At 47.0% G+C, this 24,364-nt stretch overlaps 1 protein-coding gene across 1 annotated transcript in view; it reads right to left on the reverse strand.

The window, feature by feature from the left end:
• Slc13a4 (solute carrier family 13 member 4) overlaps positions 1-23,531 on the reverse strand; it is a 43,881-nt gene extending 20,350 nt beyond the window's left edge. Inside the window, exons 1-6 of the mRNA XM_046434216.2 lie at positions 23,315-23,531; positions 22,756-22,929; positions 17,548-17,676; positions 4,100-4,236; positions 1,966-2,138; positions 1,494-1,545 (exon numbers count right to left, since the gene is read on the reverse strand). Of these exons, the coding sequence (XP_046290172.2) occupies positions 1,494-1,545; positions 1,966-2,138; positions 4,100-4,236; positions 17,548-17,676; positions 22,756-22,929 (665 nt within the window). The 5' untranslated portion in view covers positions 23,315-23,531. The remainder of the gene's footprint in view (positions 1-1,493; positions 1,546-1,965; positions 2,139-4,099; positions 4,237-17,547; positions 17,677-22,755; positions 22,930-23,314) is intronic.
• Between the last annotated feature and the right edge of the window lie 833 nt (positions 23,532-24,364).

Raw genomic sequence — 24,364 nt, forward strand, 5'->3', positions numbered from 1 at the left:
TCTGCCATGCGAGAAGACTGCCAAACAGCCTTAGCATCCACAGCACAGAGCATGCTAGGAGAGGTCAAATTGAGCTTTCACTTTGGAATTTGGGGACACAATTGTACATGGAAAAAGCAAACAAGTTGGTGCAAAAGGGCAGACAGGCCAGACTGAAGAGAAAAGACCCACCTTCACTAGAGCAGTGTGAGCTCTCAGTTCTACAGGGCAGCTGCTGCTGAATCCTTTGGGAGCAGGGACATATGGAAGGAAGCTGGGCAGGTGCCCGCTGGAAAAGGCAGAGGCAGCCCAAGAACCAAGGGGCTGCAGGGGAGTGAGTGAACCAAGGAGGGGAGCAGTGGTCATCCAGCAGCAGTCCAGGCTCAAGGGGATGAACTCCTGAAGGTGGGAGCCCCACAGTGAAAGAGGAAGGTGTGAATCTCAGAGAGGGCATCAACCCCAGGCTGCCCTGGCTCCAGCCCAGACCCTCTGTGCCTGCACCCTTCAGCCTCTGCCCCAGCCCAGGAGAAGTCAGAAGCAGGAGAGTGACAGGGAGCAGGGGAGGAGAAGATCAACTCCCTCCCCAACTGGCTTTCAGCTCTTCTGTAGGCTGGGCCTGGACACAAGGGGCGGGGGGTGGGGGGAGCTGTGGACCAGAGACTGCAGTTTGGATAAGAATCTGACCAGACTGCTGAGCATCTGAAAATGAGATCACTGTATCTAAAAGCCAGAAGAGGGAAATGGTGGGGGAGGGAAAGCCAATGGGCTATGACTGAGGCAGTGGAAGAGAAAAACAAAACCATTTTCTGTTGGTATCCTCTGTCATCTATCCCATTATGCTAATTTCACACAATGTGAGATTTTGATTTTTTTATGAAAAGGGCAAATTACAAAGCCCAGCTCCCTTACAAATCCAGATTTTAAATGTGTAATATTTGTCACAGAATACCTTGAAGATGACATTTTCATACAGCATCTCCAAAAGAAATAAGTTGTTAATGGATCTATTTCCCATAAATGTTTGGCTAAATTTTTCCTTTCCCACATTTCCTTTTCTACCATTACAGGACTGTGTCACCAACTGGTTCCTAATCCCCTGTCACCTAATTTTTCTCTGCCATATCTAAGATCAAATCTAGTAAGACTATATCTAATATCTATAAAATATTCTGTGATTCTCCAAGAACCTCTAGTAACATCTATTGTATGTTTTTCCATTAAAAAATATTCTTCTAAGAGGACATCAATTTAGATGAAATTGTACCTGGTGGCTGGATTGACAGTTCCTATATCCACTCAGATTCAGTATTGGTCTTTCTATTTCTTCTCCATCACTGCAGTATTCTGGGGTTAAGGGAATTGCCCTAAAAATCTTGGCGAGTGACTCTGAGGGATGGAGAGAAGATGGTGAACTTGGCCTAGACATCTAAAAGAGCTATTTATAGTCGCATCTTTCCTGACCTCTCCAATGGGAAACACAAGGCTCTGTCTGGGGAGAGGACAGTCATACTCACTCTTCATTGACAAAGATGAGTTCCAGAGATGGTTGGCTGTTTACATCGAGACCTACAGGGGCAAAGAAATGTGAGAAATGAGATGTGGTGCTGAGCTGACACCTGGGTGGAAGAGCAGCCAGGGATCGGGCTGGGCAGGGGGTGTTCTGGGTGACGATCCCCCTTCTCTCTGCTCTGATACAGTGGAGCTCATAGACGGAGACAAAGCCCTCGGCTTTGTAGTAACTCCTGAGCGTCTTGGGGGAAAGAGCAGAGGGGGATGCCCATAAGTGAAGGAGGAAGGAAGAGCTGGCGGGGGGTGGGGATCAGGGAAGCTCCAGGTTATAAGAGCTGGTGTGGAAGAGAGGGAAAGTGGAAATGAGCGGGTTATGGGGACAGGCACCAAGCTGGGCAATATCACGAGAGAAGACCGGCAGGGCACCCGGGGGGAGGCTGGGGGAGCAGAGAGGAGATGAACTCCAGCAAACCGTACTCATGGGCTCGGCCTCTTCGGCGCTGGAGTTGCCCGCCACGAGCTGCTCCTCCTCGGCACTGACCAGCTCCTGCAGCACGGCCTCCACGATGGGCATCACCATGGCCGTGGTGGAGGTGTTGGAGAGCCACATGGACAGCAGCGTGGTGCAGCACATGAAGCAGAGCAGCAGCCTGGAAGGCAGGGTGGCCGGCAGGGCGTTAGCAGAGTGCCCATCTCCCCGGCCAATGGCAGATCCCGCAGAAACCCCCTGGGGCCTCCTCCCTACCTCACGGCGTTGGTCTAGAATCTGTAGCCGGCTTTTACCCACGGGGCCATTCAGCTTTGTACTCCTAGTGCTTGGCACTGAATGAGCCTTAATTGCATTATTTGTCACATGAATGAATCACACTTCATGGGCTAGTGACCTTAGTCAGGAAAAAGCCTTTACTTAAGCAAAGTAAGCTCACATAGCTTTGGTAGAAGGTCACAGGGTGTGGACCTACTGTTTGCTCGTCTCTCCGTGTGGATATTATGTGGAGCTTAGCAATGTGTTTCCTGTGTGTAAGGGAATTCTTGTTCTGTTTCTGGTGGTGCTGGGGATTGAGCCCAGGGGTGCTTTACCATTGAGCTGCATCCCCAGCTCTTTATATACACAGGGTCTCAATAACTTGCCAAGGTTGCCCTTGAATTTAGAATTCTCCTCCTCAGCCTCCTGAGTTGCTGGGATTACAAGTGTGTACCTGGCAAGGGAAATCTTCTGCCCTTGTAGCCAGCAATTCTGTGTACCATTGTATTTCCTACTTTGCAGCCAAGTCACCATAGTTGTTACCAAATAGAGACTAATGTTAGGGGCTCACAGTTTGCCCACTACACATCCCACTGTCAACATGCTAAAAGTGTGGCCCCAAAGTCACAGCAGTATTCCATACCACTGTGTGAACTCTTTCAACTGGTATCTAAAAGAGTCAACACTTGGAGGGAAACACTAATGAAGATAACCTTCAAATGCTTTCTCTTTGACTTTGAAACACTGTGCAATATGCCCAATATCACCTGTGTTTGCGATTTTAGGTGGAATCATTGACTTCACACAATTTCGGGAAGTACACTTGTCATGTGATTGTGTGACAAAACAGGGGCCTATCCTGGGGGTGCTCTGTTTAGGCTGACAGCAACGTGAGTTTTCTGGCCTGCACATGCCCTGGCAACTGGGTGAAGACTGAGCAGGGTGGGAATGTGCTAGGTGATGTGGTATGAGGGAAGAGTGGAAACACAAGTGGACAAAAATTCTTGAAGACAGTACACAGAGGTTTCCCAAAGCCACAGAGTCCCATCCCACCATGATGTGGGGGAACAGTGTCATGGGCCTAGGAGATGGAATGTAGGGACAAGATAGCTGGGGAGGGGCAGTTAGCAGTCCCAGTTGATGATCTACGAGACAGGAGCATATGCGTAAGCAAAGCCTATGTGTCTAAGGGACTGATTTTGAAAAGTAATGATATAAATGATCTATTTCTATGCCCACTCCCAAGAGTCAGTACACCTTCCATGACATGTAATAGTTGTAAACCAGAAGAAGCAAGAAGGGCTGACACAGGAAGGTGCCCAGGGCAGCAGGAGGGAGGCTTCCCCAAAGCACCAACTGCGACATTGCCATGCATGCCTCCAGGGGCCAGTCTCTCCCACGTGGCCTTCTTGACACAGTGGAAAGAGGAAGCAGCTGAGAGCTTCATCAATGCAACATGTCTAATGCGTCTGCTCTGAAGCCATAACAAAAACTGGTGGGCGGATGGGAGAAAACATCCACAGTTCCTTAAATGGCAGAGAGGACGCCCACTTCCTCCTCCAGCCTGCTCCCTGATAGACAGAGAAAGGTTGGCCCCTGTATTACCTAATGAGCCCCTTGTGTGTTTTAACCCGCTGTCTTTGCAGTCTAGGTTACCAGGTAAGTTCTCTGGGTTCTGCTGACAGTGACACCAGGGTCACTGATTCAAATCTATATTCCACGGCCACAGGAACTCTCATTGATAGGGGATGGGAGCCCCACAACTCTAGTATTACCCTATCCCCACGAATAGAACGACAAGCTACCGTGAATGTCCCACTGCGACCTGACAGGCTGGACGTACTAGGTGTCCCGAGTACGACTCACATGCCCGGCTTGGCTCCAGCCATCAAGACCATGCGCAGGGCGATTCTTTTGTGCAGGTTCCACTTCTCCACGGCGGCCGCCACGCAGATGACACCCACCAGCAGCAGAGTGGTGTTCTTGAAATACTCGGCTGCCACCTGCGGGGAGGCCCAGGCAGGTCAGCTACTCTCCCAGACCCAAGGCCTGGCCAGTGGGGAGAACAGGTAGTGCCCCAACTCCTTCATGGGCAGAGGCTGGCAAAGAGCCAGCAGAGAGGGGAGCGTCATCAAATAGCTTTTCTTGTGGTGCTGGGGGTTGAACCCAGGGCCTTGTGCAAGCTGGGCAAGTGCTCTACCACTGAGCTACACCACCAGCTGAGATAGCTGATTACTTTAGAACAATATCTGCCCAGCACATACCAGGCAGTCTCTGTGTGAGCACTTTACAAAGATGATTTCATTTAACCCATCCGATAAACCCATTGGTAGATATTGACCTCACGGGCACTTGGCCACAGAGCCACATCCCCAGCCCTATTTTGAATTTTATTTAGAGACAGGGTCTCACTGAGTTGCTTAGCGCCTCACTGTTGCTGAGGCCTGCTGCCTCATTCTCCTGAGACTCTGGGGTACAGGCATGCGCCACCACACCAGCTTCCCAACTTTTTAAAACATAATATTTGTATTTAAATTTGATGTGAATATGATTTTAAAGAATAAACACATGGATAATTTTATTTTACTCTTTAAAAATTATTAAAATAAACTTAGGTTTATATCCAAATCTCATGTTTAATGTTTTTAAAAATATTCAGAAAATTTTCCTATTTATAGGAAAAAGAATACATGCTCAGTATGGAAAACCTCAAAATATAGAAAAATTATTCTACTTTTGTTAATAACTTAGTATTTTCCCCTCAATTCTTTTTTTCCCTATGGCTATGTAGATACATAAATGGATTTTCACATTATGAAAAGTATATACATTGCCTTTTTTTTCCCATTTAATATTATACCCTGATCATTTTCTTTATTTTTTTTCTGATCATTTTCTTATAATATTTAAATTTATTGGGAAAGTTTGTTTTAATGGCAACATAATTTACCATGGAATTTATTTAGTCATTTTCCTTTTGTTGAATATTCATTTGTGCTACAATGGAGCAAAGAATGATCTTCTGACATTATTACCCCATGTACAAATATGACTACACAATCAGTGGGATTTTATATCATGTACAACCAGAAGAATGAGAAATTATACTCCATTTATGTATGATGTGTCGTAGTGCGCTCTACTGTCATGTATAACTAATTGGAATTTAAAATATTTTTTAAAAAGAATGACCTTCTGCATAAAATATCCTTATGTAAATGTGATTGTTTCTCCTGGATAGACTCCCCCCTGCCCTTCAGTACTGGGGATTGTCCTCAGGGCTTTGGGCATGCTGGACAAGTGCTCGACCACTGAGCTACATCTCCAGCATCCCCTTTTTTATATATATTTTTACTAGTTTTGATGAATTTTTAAATTTTATTTATTTATTTGTATGTGGTGCTGAGAATTGAACCCAGTGCCTCACACATGCAAGGCAAGCGCTCTACTACTGAGCCACAACCCCAGCCCCTCCAGCCCTTTTTATTTCTTATTTTGAGACAGGGTCTTGCTGAGTTGCCAAGGCAGGCTTAGAACTTGTGATCCTCCTGCCTCAGTCTCCCAAGTTGTTGGGATTAGAGGCGTGCACCACCACGCCCACTAGGAGTTATTGAAGGTGTTTTTATAATTTGCCTTAATTTTTTGTATATACATTTTAATGAATAAGAGAAAGCATTGCCAAATAAGGAAGAAAGTTATAGATGATAAAAAGGGAAGAAAAGAAACATTGGATTATATGTAGTTGCCAGAATCTTGCTTCTAAAAGGGAGCACAAGGACACTCTCTGTCCAGTGTTTTGCTGAGACCTGAGAGATGGACCTAAGCATGCCTTATGCACCTAGGAAAGGGCACCCTCGGGGAGGGAGAGGCAAGTCTAACAGCTCCCTATGGACACTTAGTTCCACACACCATAGGGCACTTGGGGCAACATTTGAACTGGTGTTTTGTACTTGTTCTGTTGTTTGGTCAATTTTTTTTTTTTTTTATTTCTTACTTTTCAACTCAGTTTTGCACTGCTAATGCCTAAGGACCTTTCTTTATCCCTCTCTCTCTCTCTCTCTCTCTCTCTCTCTCTCTCTCTCGTACTGGAGATTAAATCCAGGGGCACTCGACCACTGGGCCACATCCCAGCCCTATTTTGTATTTCATTTAGAGACAGGGTCTCTCTGAGTTGCTGAGACCCTTTGCTGAGGCTGGCTTTGTACTCATGATCCTCCTGCCTCAGCCTCTGGAGCCGCTGGGATTACAGGCTTGAGCAACCACTGCGGGGCCTTTTCTTTATCTCTTAACACCTTATATCCCAAAGTAGATACTCAGTAAATATTTCACGTACACGAGAATTGCTCCTAGCTGGAAGGAACATGACAGACATTGAAAGAAAAATATATAGAAAAATTAAACTTCTAATTTAAAATTCCTCTTAAAGGGAGAAAACAAAAAAATTAACTGCAGGAAAGATAAAAATGGAACAAAAGAAGGAAACTAAACATAGTAAAATATGTGACCAATATTTGCATAATCATACCAGTATTACATTTTGATGATTGAATTTACAAAAACTGATATAACTATATTGGGGGGTGGAGGAGAGGCAGCAGAGGATGTAAAAGAACAAAATTGTCATCTGTCCTCACAGGAAGTCAACCGAAAATGTCTATAAATGACGATTCAAGAACTAGTGCAACAATATCACATAGGAATATGGAGCTTAATGCCAGAGAAGCAGGTAACAAAGCTGAAAGATCCTTAGTCTGAGGGCAGAGTGGGGCTTGAGGGGGGATCAAGATGGGGAAGGGCAGATTATTCAGTTTTTAGGCTTCATGCATGTAACACTTTGATAACATCAAAGCCATAATAAAGTCAGGCTGCTCCATTTCTCCCTCTCTCTTTTGCCCCATGGAAATTTCATTGCATTTGGTTGATGAGATCTATGCAATGGGAACATCTGTCCTCTTTGCGACCATTTCCTGGGAGAGGAGTTCTCTGCATCTGGCTAACCTAGATCTTGTCTCCAGGCTTATTCCTCAGCTGACTATGGTCGTCGAGGCTCCCCAAGAGCAGAGGGACGCCCTGTGACTCTGGGGTCCAGGGTTCTGGGTGAGGGGCAGTGTCATGAGGGAGATGCTGCCCTCTAGCTAGATGTGGGAGCTGCTGGGATGTCGCGGTGGTGGCTGGGAGCCCAGGACCCTATCCTTGCCAGGTTTCCCTCTCAGGCTTGCAGGAGGCAGCTCTGCACCAAGAGGGCTTTACTGTCTGTCTGCAGAGGAGGGAACCCACAGCGTACTTCTTGGAGATGGCTCCTCCATCATGATGTGTGTCTGCTGTGAAGCTATTGAAGTCAATAAGACCAGAATTACTTTCTTAGGGGACTGATGACAAAATTTAGTTTCCTCCCTCCTTGGCACGTATCATTCCAGGACACCAGTTTGTCTGTGATAGCCTTTTAGGAGGCTCAGTACCTAACAGCAGGTGTGGCTATTTCCTGTGGATTCTGCTCAAAGGGAAAGGAAGGCACCGCGGAAAGGAAGGCACCGACAGGTGGAGATCTGGGTGCCAGGCACCCTGCAGTTTGCATTCACTTTCTCCTTTGAGATCTACCACAGCCCTTTGAGGCTGATGTCTGACTTACAGATAAGGAAGCTCAGAGAGGTGAAGGAACATTTCCAAGGTCACAGTGCAGGGGTGGAGGTAGGATATCAATCCAGGTCTGTCTGAATCCAAAGCCACCTAGACAATCTGGAAACTGGTTGGGACCAGAATTTTCTTGGTCAACGGACTGCATTGACACCTATTTCTTATCTTCCATAATTGCTGTCCTGAGGCTGGCCCTAAATGCCCAGGGCTTGGCTAAATACGGCCCAATTTCAGTGAGATATTGGCTCTGTGCTGTTTTCTCTTTGGGTGTTTGGTGGGTGAGAGTCTATTCATATGCCCTTCTTGCTGTCTGGTGTTACCATGTGCTTGGGAGATGCAGCCTGGCACTCAGGCTGCAGTTTGTGATTATAAAGTTAGCATAGTCCAGTGGGAAAATCAAGGACTGCAGAGCCAGCCAAGTCTTGGCTGTGTAAGCCTAGGCATGTTATTCAACCTCTCTGGGCTTCAATTTTCTTATTAAAAAAGAAAAAGGTTATGGGAGGCCCTACTTTGTAAGGTTGTCACAAACATTAAGTGACCCAGCTAACATGGCTTGCCATGTAGACAGCCAGGATTTCTAGAGACTCTTCCTGTTATTAAATGCTCCCCACAAAGGCTGATTTGGTCTGAGGCCATTAGCACACAGTGGGCTCAGAGCAAAGCCACAGGGCTGCCTTTTCACTTTTATAAATTAAAATCCCGCACAGTGGTGTTGTTTGTTAGTTTTCTAGCCCATTGATTTTTCTCTCACAATAAAACCTTGCTTATTTAGAACCCCCCAGGGAACACCAGAGTCCCAGGATTGCTGAGGATTATCTTAATCATTTTCTGAAATGTTCTGCCTCCTTCCTGCCTTTATTAACAGAGCCCGGGCATTCTCCAGCCTCTTGCCAGCCCTCCGAGATGGCACCCTCAGCCAGCAACTCCACGCTGCTGCGCTTTCGCTAAGCTACCCGTCCAGGCTGCTGCCGTTCCAAGCCCCACATCTGCATTTTATGCTTTTCTGTGTCCTATAGTTAGGTTGCTGCAGCTGTTGCCAGGATCCTTGCCCTTAGCAGCCCTTTCCCCACTTCTAATATCCTATAATCGATATTCTGTGACTCAGAAGCCAGATAACAGAGGATGCTTGAGTTGTTTGTGAAGAGAAGTTGGATTCTCAAGGGGTGCTCCTCCTGGGAGTCAAGTGCAGGGTTTCGTGACATTAGGGTTTGCACCTTGGTTGCTTTTTCCGCCTTTCTTCTCTGTGGTTTTCTTAATGTGCCACGTCACTGAACTTGGAGAGCACAGGGGTAGCTGGGCTGTGTTTTATAAAAGATGGGTTCACGGAGGCCACCTTGGAAAGGTGTGTAGAGTACAGCAATGAGGAGCAGCCCTGGGGCAGGAGGATGGCGAACCACCGGTGAGTTGTGGGCCACTGGACAAGCTAATGAACCTCTGGACCCTGTCACTGCAACCTTGTAAGTGCCAATGGCAATGCTACACAGTTCACTGGATCTGTCATGACGTGGGCCTTAAGTAAGAGTGCCTGAGGGTTCTTAGAACAGTGCTTGGTGCATCTGAAGTGCTCGATAAATGTTACCATTAAGGGAGTAAAAAGAGATCAAAGCTGGAGGCTGAGGGTGGGGTTAGGAATCAGCTCCAGCACGTGAGCAAAGGAAGGGATCGAGAGAAGGACATGATGTCAGAGGGAACAGCAGACCTAAGAGACAAAGATTTCTCCAAATTTTCTTAAGCAAAGAGTGACAGCTTCGAAAGAACTTTCTGACTCAGCCTATAATCACAGGTAAGAAAGGACAGAAAGCTGCCAAACGTGGTCTGCTAACTATCTGGTCCCGTGTCAAGGAACTGTAAATGACATCAGTTAATGATGAACTACTTTGGGCACAGTATTCTTTATTTCTCTCTAGATACAGAAATCTCCTTTCATCTACAGTTTTGTTTTCTGTGGTTGTAGTTACCCAAGGCCAATTCTGGACAGAAAATATTAAATGAAAAATTCCAGAAACAAATAATTCACAAGTTTTAAATTGAACATTATTCTCCGCGTAGCACAATGAAATCTCATCTGCTGGGGACATAGATGAATCATCCCCTCACGCAGCATATCCACTGTATATACACTACCCTCCCATTATCATTTAGTAGTCATCACAGTTATCAGATTCACTGTCATAGTATCATAGCGCTTGGGTTCATATAACCTTTATTTTACTTCATAATGGCTCCAAAGCACAGAGTAGAGATGTGAAGGAGGCATCACGACATAAAATATGGATGGATAGATTAACTCTGGCCCTATGTGAAGACACTACAGAGCACATAAGAAGAAACTATGTATATAGGGTTCTGTACTACCAGTGGTTTCAAGTCTCCATCTTGAAACATCCCTCCCCATGGAAAAGGGGAGACTACAGATATTATGTTTTTTATCTTTCAAAGGAGTTTTGGAAATGGGAGGCAGGTTGGGCATAGTGGCAGATGCCTGTAATCCCAGTAGTTTGGGAGGCTGAGGCAGGAGGATCACCAGTTCAAAGTCAGTCTCCACAACTTAGTGAGGCCCTAAGCAACTTAGTAGACCCTGTTTCAAAAGAAAAAATAAAAAGGACTGGGGATGTGGCTCACTGGTTCAGCACCTCTGGGTTCAATCCCTGATATCCCCCCAAAATGAAAATAAAACAGGAATTTGTGGTTCTATTCCTAAAAGTTTGATAATGGAAATCTGGATGTTTACCTCAGCTCACTGTCTTGTTCACTGATTATCTGATCATCCTTCTTGGGACTGTCCCACAGAGGTGTGACAGAGACAGACCAGTTCTTCCCAGTTGGCACTTTCGTACTCATAATAGTCTGAAATTGCCATAAATCTCCAGAGGGTAGGGATTTCTATTACTCTCATTTTTGAGATGAGTAAACAGCAGTCAGTCGAGCTGCAGAACTTGCTCAAGACTGGTCGGGGACAATGCTAGATTTGAACTCAGTTCTATCTTGCTGCAAACTTGGATCCTGACCCTCCCTGCATTTCCACCATACTTACTCACGGTGGAGGTGGGAATCCCTCCCCCTACTCGGAGCCAGAGAGCAGCAGGTTGTGTATGTGACTGTATCCACTCTCCTGACACGGGTGGCACGCCTCAGAAATGCAGTGAATTGCCCACACCTGTAATCACAGTGGCTTGAGAGGCTGAGGCAAGTTCAAGGCCAGCCTCATCAACTCAGTGAGTCCCTAAGCAACTTAGTGAGACCCAAAATAAAAACAAAAAAACAAAAAGGGCTGGGCATGTGGCTCAGTGATTAAGCACCTCTGGATTCAATCTCTGGTTAAAACAAAAACAAAATAAAAACAGAAAAGAAAAGAAATCCAGTGAATTGTGGGAACCTTCTTCAAAAGGTGAGTGTCTAGCCCTCAGGAGCCTCGTGGTGAAGCAACACACATAGTTTTGGTTCATCTCAACAATTGTGTGATGGAACCCTCTAGATCTCAGTAGTGAGCAGCAATAATGAAAGCCTGGGCCAGCTCCCTCTTAGCCCTGTGAGGCCAGGGGCCCCTATTGCTGCACTCTAGTTAGTGCCCAAGCAATGCCCCGAAGCCAGCCTTCTCTGTCTCTCTGCCTTTCCCTGGGGACAGGCAGGCAGGCCACTTCTGCTGGGGAAGCGCCAGCCTGGGCTCGGACACCCTTTCCATCCCCTCTCTTGCATTGCCAAGAACAGAGGTTTTTCAAGCCACACCCTCTGCCTCAGGAAACTTCAGGGGCTGCTGTGGAGAAGAAAGAGTAAGAGGGAAAGGTCCAAGTAGCTGGCTCTCTAGGCCCCCATTCCCAAATTGAGTAAGATTTTTATTCCTGTTTTATATATTGAGTTTCCTAAGATTTGGTTTAAAGAAAAGATGTTGTTTGCTACAAACATTCTTTGCAAACCCTGCTTTCAATAATCGAAAGCAGAGAGATCCAGATAGGTGCCCACCTGATCCTGAAATCACTTAGCCTCAGCATGGCTGGAGACACTGGTTCACACCTGCTACTCTGCCCCAGTTTCTGCTTTGGGACTGTGAGAACTGCCCAGATGTGCCCAGATGTGGGGAGGCTGAGGCAGGAGCTGGGCTCTGAGCCCTGGGGTGAAGGTCTGGTCTAGTCTGAGGAAGTTGTTTCTCCCATGGAAACATGGACTTGGTCTCAAAGGTGGCAAGGATGGTAGGTTTCTACTTAAGGCCCCAGGCATGCCGCTCAGCCCAAGCTGTGTGCAGATGGCACAGGATGGTGGGTAGGCTGGGCTCAGGCAGGTGTCGGCCTCATGCATAGCCTACATATCCAAAGGGCCTGCATGCAAGAGGAGGATTAGCCTTCATGGGGAGCAGAGGCCAGAAAGGCAGGGTCAAGAATGGAGTAGGAAAAGCCTCCAAGTTTAAACAAATAGAGAAAACCACAGACCAGGCAATGGGTGGGCATCTAGTGGGTCAGGAAGATGAGGGGCCAACAGGGAAACAGATTCATGACACCAGACTCAAATGTCACTTGCTGCAGAGATGGTTTGCTATTCCAGTGGGAGCTGCCTCTGTTCCTCTCTTTCCCTGGCAGGAATTAGAAGCTGTCCCAGAGGCTTGCAGTGCAGGGCCACTGATGTGGCTGGTGGACCGAGGGTGAGAGAGAGGGAGAGAGTGTCGAGAAGGGGCTAGAGAGAGACAGCCCAAGGTGTTCCTGACCCTGATTTCCTGGACGGCGGTCCTGAGCCCCTGCCTACTTCTGGCCCCTACCCCCACCCGAGCCCTAGGGTGCCCACCTATGCACTCTTCTCCTATAGACTGTAAATATTAGCTAACTATATGGACATGGGTGTTGTGCCCAGGTTTTCAACATTGGGAGCAACACATTTAGAGGACTTTTGAGTCAGATATAATGATAATAATGAGAGTCACAAAGGAGTCAAACAAAAAACCAAACATAAACAAACCTAAAATCCAGGACCAAGCTCTGTGTAGCAGCAGAGGGAAGTAGTGCCAGATGCACACAAAAAGATCACGGAATTCTAAAGTCAAAGAGACACAGAGTTCAACCTATCCGCCAAGGCTCAAAGTCCATCTGCAGTGTGCCTGATGTGGTCATTTGGCTCCAACTTCCAGGGTCAGGAACATGAGGATCAAACACGGTAACTAACCCATTCCAGAGTTTTCCCTTATCCAGAATGGAGAGCACTCTGTATGAGGCACTTTGACTTTGAGCCCAGTGATGAGCCATAGAAGCCACAAATCATGTCCCCCTAAATCTTCTCTTCATTCCTCAGGGACTCAGGTTCCAGATTTTTTACCTCCTGGCCAACCACCTCTAGATGAGCTCTTTGAAGAGAATTTGATGATCTGGTCACATCATTTGTTAATTCAACAGGAGATTTGGGTATTTATTGCCCACGGGTCAAGACTGCAAGTTTGCAGTCAAACAATCTTGAACTTAGTAGCTGTGTAACCTCGGTAAGATACTTGACCTCTCTGAACTTCAGTCTCCTCCTTTGTAAAATGAAGATAAAAATAATAACTCCTTCATAGAAGACTAAATGATACTGTGCATGTAAATGACAACCCATAGGGGCTGGCATACGGTAACTGCTCAAAGTTTTGGCAGTGACATTGTAGTGATAGATGACTCATAGTAAACCTGTACTCAGCTAAAAGCCAAGGACCTTTTCACATCGACTGCTAACATGTATCCTTATTAAACTTCATTTTGTCAGTTTCAGCCGATTGTATCATCCAGGCAACATCGACTCTTGTCACCATACCTCAGCCACCCCCATCCTGCTTAGCCACCTGTCAATCCTCTAATGTGCCAAGTCAAATTTCCTTTGAGCTCTCTCTGCAGCCGATGCCAACACGTCACTCAAGATTCTATAGGTCATCTGTTCAGCACGCAGGCTCCTCAGCTCTGCTACCTTCTAGCCCACACTGCCTCCTTTGAGTGAGGATCTGTGGCCACCCCCTCCAAGAAATCTTGAAGGCTCCAAGGAAAAAGGTAATTTATATTTAACTACTTCCTTTTAAAAGAAATTATAAAACCCTTTAGAAAGATTGTACTCAAAAAGTGGCCAAGTCAAAGTATGGGCACTTGAGCGTGTAACTACTGCAGAGCCTTCTGCATTTCCCACGTTTTCTATGCTTTTTTCTCTACTCGAATAGAAACTTCTGAAAGTCAGGAGCCTTTTTTTTTTTTTTTCTTCATTTCATATCTCCTCCCAGCACCTTCTGTTGAAAGAAAGCACTTTAAGCTTTGCAAATGATTCTAAATTCCTGCTGGTGACAAGCTAATACCATAAAAGGTAACCATTTTATGAACTGGTGATGGTTACAGTTACGTGCCAACTTGGATGGGCTAAGGGGTGCCCAGGTGAAAGGTGGTTTCTGGGTATAACTGTAGGGGTGCTTCTGGGTGAGACTGGAATGTCTGTCCTCAATGTGGACGGCATCATCCAGTCCACTGAGGTGGGGGAGGAGGATTTGCCCCCTTTTCCCAGCTTCACTGCTTGAGCTGGGACATCTCGTCTCATCTGCTCTTGGGCTGGGATTTACGCCATCAGCTCCCCAGGGTCTCAGGCCTTCAGTCCCACACTGATACCATGGGTTCCCCTGGGTGTCCAGCTTGCAGATGGCAGGTCATGGATCTCTCAACCTCCACAACTGAGCAAGCCAATTCCTCCTGACGGATCTATCTCGAGCGCTATCTACATCAGTATTTATCCTACTTCCCTGTTGGTTCTGTCTCTCTGAAGAACCCTACAGCCCATGTCTAGCTTCAGAGGGTGGGAACATCAGAAGGGCCAGAAATGAGCTTGGAAAGTGCAGAAATTATGTTCTTCTTCATTTTTGTCATTCTTGGGTACCATCCCATCCCACTTCACACATGGCAGATACAGAACTCAGGAAGCACTTTTCAGAATGTCGAATGAATAACACGAGGGACAAAAGCCACAGTCCCAGAGCCACACGGATCCTGTTCCCATGGCTTCATGTAGAGATGACACTAGTTACACACAATCAACAAACGCTGTGCTCAAGAACCATGAGCTTAGGGCCATGTGGGTTGGCTCTGGGCTGCGGATGGGCTGTCAGACATCATAAATCCTGGGGGTGTGTGGGAGGTGGTGAATCTTGCTGGAGAGAGCCCATGTCTATCAAAAGTTTATGTCTGAGTGTCTGATATGGACCATCTAAAAGTTAAAAACATCAAATAGGCTCAAAAGGAAGAGATTGACACTGAGGTCTTTGGAAAGTCTTTACCAAAGAGAGTAATTGAGTAGGATTTTTAAAACTGGAGAAAACTTGCCAAAGTGGATACATGGCCCAAGTCGTGGCAGGGGCTGGTCAAGCATGAGCTGGACTCAGGGCGTGACACACAGATGATGAGGGGACTCACAGCGTTTCCCCAGGAGCCTTGGTGGCAGAGCAGGTATTCTCTGTCTGCAGTTAACTGGCCCATGCAACACTCTAGCCCGTGTCCTCTAACTTCCTGGCATTTCCCATTAATCTGAGCTAAGAAGGTCAGTTAAACAGACTATATTTGGACTAAGCTGCTCCCTGTAGCCCAATTGCTGAATATCATTGCTAGTCAAAGCCATTCATATCAAATGGATGGATTAGGTTTTTTTAAATCTCAAATGATAAAACAGGCCCTCTCACCCCTCCAGCACTCAGCGTACCAACACCTAATCCCTCAAGATGCTCTTTCTTTTCTCTGCAGAGTCCTGTTAACCCTGCCAACTGCTGCCCCCACAGACTCTGTCCTTTGGCCCCCTGACTATGTAGAGGGGTGACCCTTGGATAGCTGTTGCCTAGCAACATCAAGTTGCTGTAGACTGATGGGGCTGCTGGAGGGGATTCCTACTGTGGGCAGCCCTTAGAGAAACAAAGACATCATCTACTTTAAGGCCAAGGCCAACCCGTGGCTTTGGGGCTGCCTGAAGAGAAAGACAAAGATTAATTCTCTTAATGAACAGTCATTCCATTAGAATGTTACTTGGGATTCCATTCTTTCTAAACTTCATTTTTAGCCCTCTACCCTCTTCTTTCTCCCCTTACCCCCCTGAGGGTTGGTTTCAGTTTAAATGGAAACCTGCAGCACAAGTTTGTACACTTCTCTTAAGAAAAGTCATGGTTAAGGTCAATTTTTCCTTTAGGTATGCACAAAAACCCATCTTCCCTATTCTTTATTCTAGATAAGAAAGAAAAATTGAAGTCACTGGTGATGCTGGTCACGGACTAGCTTTAGATGGGTCCCCAGGATGTTGAGGTTGTACACTCCAGAGACAAAGGTACTGCTGAGAGTTTGGGGATCCTATTCTTTTTAGAGAGCCTGATGCTCTGTTTACTCAATGCCACCAAAAACCAAAAAGGAAAAAAAGAAACCCAAGGTCAAAGCAAACAGAAACTGGTCACTTGAGTTCACCTAGTAGAAATACAAAGCGTTCATTTGCACTCCCCTAATTCTACCTTTGGGACTTTTGAGAAAGTTCTGTTTGCCAGGGTTAAGACATCCTTCCTCAAACCACAGAGACTGAGAGGCCCACGGTTCTAGGTAGTAATTCCATGGACTGATAACACCACGGAGTCCCACAGTGCTTTATGGAATGTCTTTCTTAGGATACAGTGAACTCTGCAATCTAATAGGTATAGGTTTGAATCCAGTTCTGCTACTTCCTACTTTGTGATTTGAGGTAAGTTTCTCAGCTCCCTGAGCCTCTTCCCTCACATGTAGATTGGAAATATTAACATCTACCTCGTAGAGGCCCTGGGAGGGCCATAATGAATGCAGCACTTCTAGAATGTCGCCTAATTCTCTTAGCAATTCCAACCTTCGCTCCCTCTCCTCTCCCTTCTCTGCTTCTGACACGCCTCATTCCCACCTCTTCATCAGGAACACTAAGCAGAGACCAGGGGCCCTGATGAGACAGCCCAAGTGGAACCAGATGTTCATGACTGAGAGCCAGCATCTGTTTTGCTCCTCTTCTGGCTGGTTCCCATCTTCCTTGTTTGTGCTAGGCATAAACATTTGCCCTGACATTTGGCTACAACCTGAGCTTAATGTTGATCACTTCTGCTTGAACTTTTGAGAATGCCACAGGAAGTGAACAGAGGGGCAGACTCTAGGCAGAGAGTGGGTAAAGAAAATCCACATGGTAATCTGGAGTTGGGGAGGAAGAAACAGAATTTTTTTTTCTTTTTGGGGGACCCAGGGAATCATGGTAGGCCTCTCTGTCAACAAGCACTGATCAAACACCTACTTTCTATGGGCTCAGCTTTCTGAATGAGAGATACAACAGGTGGGGGGGTGCTGATTCCTGCTTTGTGTGTGGCTACTAAAAATGGACAGCAAGAGGCTGGAAAAGATGAGCCACAGATGATTCACAGGTCCCCATCATATAGTTCCTAGGAGGTTTCAAATTGAAGATGTAATTGGATGTGTCTAATCAAGGTATACTTCCTGAAAGAGGCAAGTTTTGAGCCAGTTTGAAAGACAAGGATGGGCTGGAAGGTGGGGAATTCCGGGTCTGGAATTGCAGGTGCAAAGGCAGTGTTCAGGGTGGTCCCAGGGGGTGAGAAAGCCCCTCCTCAAGTGCTCTATGAATCTCATTTTCCCTGGATCCCTCCCACACCAACTCGGTAGGACCCAAGCCGAGGAGGGCTGGATCACAAGTGGTCTAACCTCACTGGATCGGAGAACTCCAAAGAACGGGTAGAGGAAGGCAGGCACTAGGGCTGCAGCTCCAAGAGGCACTGCCTCGGACACCCAGTACACAGCGGTCACGATCAAAACATAAGCACACGCAGCCTCCTGGAAGGGGAAGAAGAGGTGGTTAGTCACAGGGACAGTCACTGCCATCAAGCATCTGAATGAGACCAGGGCTAAGGTAGTAGGCACCTGGACTCCCCCCTGGGCACGAGGATTCAGCTCTGGGAGATGCAGAGGTGGACTTGGCAGTGGGTGTGGTAGATTTGTGATGAGACCCATTCTTTATGGGTGAAGTGAAGGCTCTTCTTGGGGGGACCCATGCCTCAGATGTGATAAGCACAACAGCCACAGGACTGTCGCAATCTCACCCAGCTCTGCTGGTTCATGAAGCCGTAGAGGGCAGGGGTTGATATTAGGCTTAACATCCAGACCCAAGTGTCAAGGCAGAGTTTGATGACTTTACTTGGGCTGGGACCTAACCTCCTGGGGTCAATTAGTCAGATACTGGAGCTTGTTGGGGGAGTTGAAGATGGGGTCGATATATGTTCCCAAGTGAGCTCCGAGGTCAGCATCCTGAGTTCACAGGTGGAAGAGATTAGGGATGGGGGTGGGGGCACTCGGACTGTGCCTGACTGAAGAAAAGCAGACCAGGAGGAGGTGCGATTTAGAAGTCACCCAAGAGCTGGCTTCTGTACTATGTTCATGTAGCGCTGGAAACCTGAGTGTGTCTCAGAAACATGCCGGGGGACCAGCAAGGACTTGAATCCAGACCCCTTCTCCAGCCTCACCCAACCCCAGTGGCCCTGCTTTTATTTGATTTATTTATGTTGGCATAACATGTAAAATTTTAAAAAATTACTAAAAAGCTTCATGGCTTTAAAAATGAATGAATAAACTTAAATCCCCCTACTTCAGTCTATTTGCCAAAACAAGTCAATTCAGTAGTAAACTTTTTTTTTTGTTGTTTTGTTTTGTTTTAATGGATGGGCTCTTGGTATGCTGCCCAGGCTGATCTCAAGACATCCTTTCACCTCAGCTTCTGAGTAGCGGGGACTACAAGCAGGCACCACCACACCCATCTCAGGGGCAAATTTTAATCCAATAAATTGTTAGGCAAGAGCTGGTTGGCTATTTTCCCCTTCAGTGTTCGATCTCAGGTTCTCTGGTGGTGTACTAGTATGGAGCGGGTGAGTTCCTCCCTCAGGGGCTCTTTGAAGAGTTGCTAAGGAGCTGAAGGTTGCAGTCAGGGAGGGCAGGGTGGGCCAGGGAGAATGGAGAACAGATTCTCATTTTGGACCAGGGAGAATGGAGACCTCCTAATCGACCTTTCTCAACATTGGCTGTAATGACCTTTGGGACTGGATATTCTTTGTGTCCTGTGCAACATAAGATGTTGAGCAGCATCTCTGCTTTCTACCCAGTACCCCCCGTAGCATATTCCTAGTGTGACGACCAGAGATGGTGCTCAGAATGACCCCACCTCCCACAGAGGGGCCATCCAGCTGGAAGGAGAGGTGGGGACATTTATCAGCCTTTCCTCCATCTCACTCACTGTGCCACCACGGGGTGCACAGGGTAAATAAGTATCAAATCCCACTCCTCCTTAACCTTGGCCTCTAGTAATGCTGATTGTCCCAGAGGCACTGATGAGTGTGTAGAGGAAGGCTGTGGCTTACTCTTGTGGGAGGTCATTGCCCAAGATCTTGGCAATGATAACATCACCAGGCTGCAGGCCTCAGAGGGCCGTTGTAGAGAAAATCCAAGTTGGTAGTGCATTTCTCAATTTTCACACTGTCCTAATCCATCAGGAATCAAGTCTGACCTGCCCTGGGTCTGGCTGCTGTTTCAGAAACCTGACAAACCTTGCTCTATTTTAGAGCCCTTGAGTTGAGAACAAGCTCTTCAAGCTTTTGCACGAAAGTTACAAAAGTTCTCTGTAATCAGTGAGGGGTGGGGGGAGGGATTAAGTGGTTTGGCTGGGCAGGTTCGCTCCCTCCTGAGAGTCACGGATTCTGGGGTTGGCTTGGGAGATGGGAACTGGGCCCAGGGATTGTTGACTGGAGCTCCTACTGAGATTTCCTCTGGGGCCAAAAGATCAGAGAGAAGATAAAACTTTTGGAAGTGCTGATGAGACAACAGAATCCATTGTGGGGGGGAAATGGCTCCATTTGGTAAAGAATGCAAATTAGAGAAATATCCTCTTTCCTGTAGACCTAAAACTACCTAAAGGAGCTCAATCTGGCTTATTCTCATCTCTTGTGTGGAAAAGAGACAAAGTGACAGGTCTTAATTCCAGGTGAAGATAGAGGATCAGAATGTCTGTCCTCTACTGGGAAGTCTTGATCCTTATCCTTATAGGCCCTAAGTTAAGGGAGAGAGGTAAAAGAGAGAGAGAGGAAGACAGAGAGAGATGGGGGGGGGGGAAGAAGAAGAGGAAGAGGAGCAAGCAGCAACAGTAGAAGGGCGGAGAGGAAGACTTTCTCAACTATGTGCCTTTTGATTTGAATTAGAGGATTTGGGCAAGCTGAGATAGACTCTCCAGCTTTTCTACCTCTCTCTCTCTCTCTCTCTCTCTCTCTATTTTTTGGTACCAGGGATTAAACCCAACAGCACTCAACCATATCCCCAGTCCTATTTTTACATTTTATCTAGAGACAGGGTCTAGCTGAGTTGCTTAGGGCCCCACTAAGTTGCTGAGGTTGGCTTTGAACTCGTGATCCTGATGCCAGCCCAGTCTAAGCAAATCCAGCCAGGAGTTTTAAGGATAAGATATCAGAATCTGAAAGTTTGATGGGTCTGAAACATAGTATTGCAAATATCATTAGGATTTGGAGCCAGAGGAAGCCACCTTCACCCATCAGGATTAAGAACATTTTTATCTGGATTTTCCTTAGAGCAGAAGAATGGATTAAAAATACCTTTAGAGGGTCTTTTCAGATATTGCTCACTTAGGTCACCCACAGAATCTACATCCATGTCCTTTTTACCCCTGTCAGTCTTCTCAAAAGGCCGTTGGTAAGCCTGGATTCACACAGCCTAAGATACTCTGCAAAGTTCCATTCTAGAAGTCTGATGTCCCTGCACCTGGCCCATGTCTTGCAGGTGGCTCAATTAATATTGGCTGGACTGGACTGCTCTATTAGCTGACAAGTCTCTTTTATCTCGCTAGGGAGAACACTTTGGACCCCCAGGCCCCTTTTCAGTGCCAGCGGCTGGAAGGAATATGGGAGTTGGTGGGTTTTCAGGGAATGTCTTTAAGAAACAGTGTTGTCAATTCTATTTTGCTCTTTTTTTTTTTTTTAAAGAGTTCAGAATTGACATTTCTCATGTAGAATGTTCCCTAACTTGTTACTTACTAACTCAGCCTTGGATCTGCCCCTTTTCCACCCCTATGATATCCCACTCACTGGACGAGGCTTGAAATCTGGTCATTTGCTATCCTAAATGACCAATGGGCCCTTTGTAAAACTTAGCTTGGGAAGTTGGGGTGCAAGTGTTACCCTACTAGGGACATGGAAAAATGGCTGAGTGATGATGCCCCCTCTCGCTTCCTCCTTTCTTTTTTTTTGATACTGGGGATCGAACCCTGGGTCTTATGCATGCTGGGGAAGTATTCCACCATTGAGCCACGACCCCAGCACTGCCCTCTTCTTCTGTAATATGATAAACAGTCTGGACTCCTGTGTTAGAGAGATGGGCAAGAAAAAGGGGAAAGTCATTTTGATTCCTCCTAATGTGTAATGGTGGCTTGTCACTCTGAAGAACCATCAAAACTGTAGGTCAGGTGCTCCTGCCCAGGTCCCAGCCACTTCTCTTAATGGCAGCCCAGTGCAAGCAAATTCATCCAGGAGTTTTAAGCATGAAATATCAGAATCTAAAAGTCTGATGCAACAGCTGAAGGATGGGTACAAGACGTAGTCAGTGTTGGGCCCCTAATTTGTCACTCCTGTGGGCACTGGTTAAGGTTCCCAAAGGTAGGGGTTGATTTAAAGGAAAGCAGGCCTCCCTAATAAGTGCTAGGGAGACGAGGGTAATGTGTCCTTGTTAGCATTCCCTGAAATCAACTTGACATTGAGTAAAAAAATACCATGAAAAGAAAAGGAAAAAAAAAAATCAGGTCCATTTGGACAAAGTAGCCCAGGAAAAATGTCAGCAGTAATCACCAGCTGCTAATCCCAGCCCAGTGCTACTCGGCGTCTGCCTGGCATGCTGGGGTATTTATTTTACTAAAGACATAAGCCAGCTTGTTTTTAAGAACCATCCTAATCCCCTCTATTTAACTTTTTAACTTAATCTTGGTTACCAAGTTACTTAAGGAGTGCAGAGGGAGACACCCCACCCCCAACAATCAGAACCAGCCTGACTTAGCTTATTCTTCCTGAAATCTCAAGGCAGGTGACAGCTGGAGGAAGGGATAAAGTCACAGATAGAACAGAGGGGAAGAAGGAAAGGCAGAAAGCAAGAGGCCAGAGGCCAGCCAAATGCAGAGCCGATGCTGCTAAACAATGCTGGTTAAAAATTAAGTCACAGTCTAGGGTTTGGGGGCTCATATCATTTTATGTCTGTCTTTCAAGAGCACAGAGAGAGAAACACAGAGGCTAAAAATAACAAAAGGGTCATATGCACCGACCAGGGCAACACATCAAGCTCTGTTTCTAACTTAAACTTTCTTCTGGAAAGTTCCCAAGATTTTCAAATTCTGATAATCAGAGCCCCCTGTGATCTGACCACAGATCCGACACAGGCTCCACCATGCCCTCCTTCCCCATCCTTCTCTGGGTCATGACAGGTGGTCTCCCTGTGTCTCTAGTTGCTCTCACATAAAGATGGTCACAGGTTGACTCCTGATGAGTAACTGCTCACCAGTGTGTCCTTCTTATGGATCCATTGCCTGGTCCCCAGCTTTGTGCAACACACATTAGTCATTTCAGCCTCATCCCTCACTCTGTCCCCACTGAGCTGAATATCAGAGGGTTGGGGTTCTGGCACTGAGATGGAGGAGTAAATATGACAGTTTTTAGAAAGAAGTCATTTTGGTCTCCTCTAGAAAATCATGTCCATTCCTTCAGTCCCACAATAACCCACTTGTGGGTACTGCATAAGCACCCCACTGCCTCCCCATCTCCCTTGTTTGCCCTCCCACTGACTCCAGGCCCTGGAGAGGCACAGGTGGATACTTACGCTGCTGGGGTGGAGGATGGGCAGAGGCAGCAGCAGCAGCGGAACGCAGACGACCAACAGCAGGTTCCTTGCTCCAAGAAGGCCCTGAAGAAGGCCCATGGTGGCCCTATCTCCTCTCCGCGCCCCTGGACCTGCTCTGCCCGGAGCGCCTTTGGTCCTCACTACGCACGGCATCTGTCCAGGAAGACTTCTTAAACCTTTCTTGGCTCCCAAGAGTCCTCTCTGGTCTTGGGGGCAGAAGAGGAGGGCTGTTCTACCCCCTTTCCCACCGAGGGCTGGGCTCCTGGCCTTGGCCTTAGGTGGGATTGATGAGCATGGTTTTATGACCAGCGAGAAGGAACTGGGGCATAGTGGGTTCCCTCTCCGCGTGGTTAGCAAGAGAGCAACCTCATTCTAGCCATCGGGAAAAGCCCTCTTAAGCGATTAAACCCACACTTTGCTGCTGTTCGGCTTTGAAGAATCATTTAAAATCTTTTAAAAATAAAAATGCTAAGAGCATACTGTGCTCTCCGTCATTTCCCCTCCCTCTGATGGCCTGTTGGGGGAGTACCTCTCTCACCTCCTAGCTGGCTCGCTGTTGGTAAATTCTGGAAGCCCTTTCCCTTTAAAACAAGCACCTGAGTCTGTCAGAGGCCCATGCAGGCCTCAGATGGGGCTGCTGCTCTCTCCCAGGACCTGGCACCCTAACTCGTTTCCAACTTCTTTCCTTCAAATTGGTTTCCTACTTATAATTGGCCCTGAGCCTGGGCCTCCAAAGCAGGGGGGGTAAAAATCCCCAAGACATTCCTTTTTGTCACAGGACAAAAACCCTCTGGAGGCCCACCTTGAACTTTCATCCACCAATGGAAAGCCAGGATGGAGTAGTAGCTCCGCCCATTCTTCAAAGCCAATCAGCAGGTTGAAAAGAATGAGTCAGTGTCTCTTCCAAAGGCAGTTTTTGATTGGTCACAGTAGGGGCCTGCTGAGTCTGCGGAACCTAGGCAGCAGGCGACGCTTATTTTTCCGTTTCTCAAACATCCTAGGGGCCAGAGTGGCGATCATCATGGTAAACATGATTCCACTTCCCCAAGCTCTGCTTTGATGTTTCTGGGCATGGGACATAGAGCTTTCCCTGGGAGGGCCACTTGCTGACCTGGTCCTCAGGAAGAGGACAGGGTGGCAAGGAATTTGTCCCAGAGTGGAGGATAGTAAGCCTTTCAGGCATCCCTGCTGGCCACAGTCGATTCTTCAGCACCTGGGGCTATACAAGGGTCTGAGCCCCCAGAAAAGGCCCTGGAACAAAGGCTGCTGGAGCATCTGGGAGAAGCAGGAGGGAAGCTGCCTCTCTGGAGAAGTCCAGATGCCTGTGTTATTTCAGAGTCCCTTTGAGCCTGATGTTGGTGGTCTCTGGCTAGGGTAGGTGCCCAAATGCTCCTTTCTGAGGCTTTGTACCAACAAGGAAGCAGGAGGCCCCTTTTGGCTGCTATACCAGGGAAAGGTGGGAAGGCAGAGAACTTGACAACTTCAGGGACCAGTGGCAGTTAGACTGGAATTTTTCCTGCTCACACATGGGGAGAAGCAGTAGCCTCATTTCTCAGAGAGGATGTGTGGATTTAGAAGGAAGGGAAGG

The sequence above is a fragment of the Marmota monax genome, unplaced genomic scaffold, assembly GCF_021218885.2.
Source record: "Marmota monax isolate L192 unplaced genomic scaffold, Marmota_monax_Labrador192_F-V1.1 WCK01_AAM20220418_F8-fsc00122, whole genome shotgun sequence".
In the NCBI taxonomy this organism is placed as follows: domain Eukaryota; kingdom Metazoa; phylum Chordata; class Mammalia; order Rodentia; family Sciuridae; genus Marmota; species Marmota monax.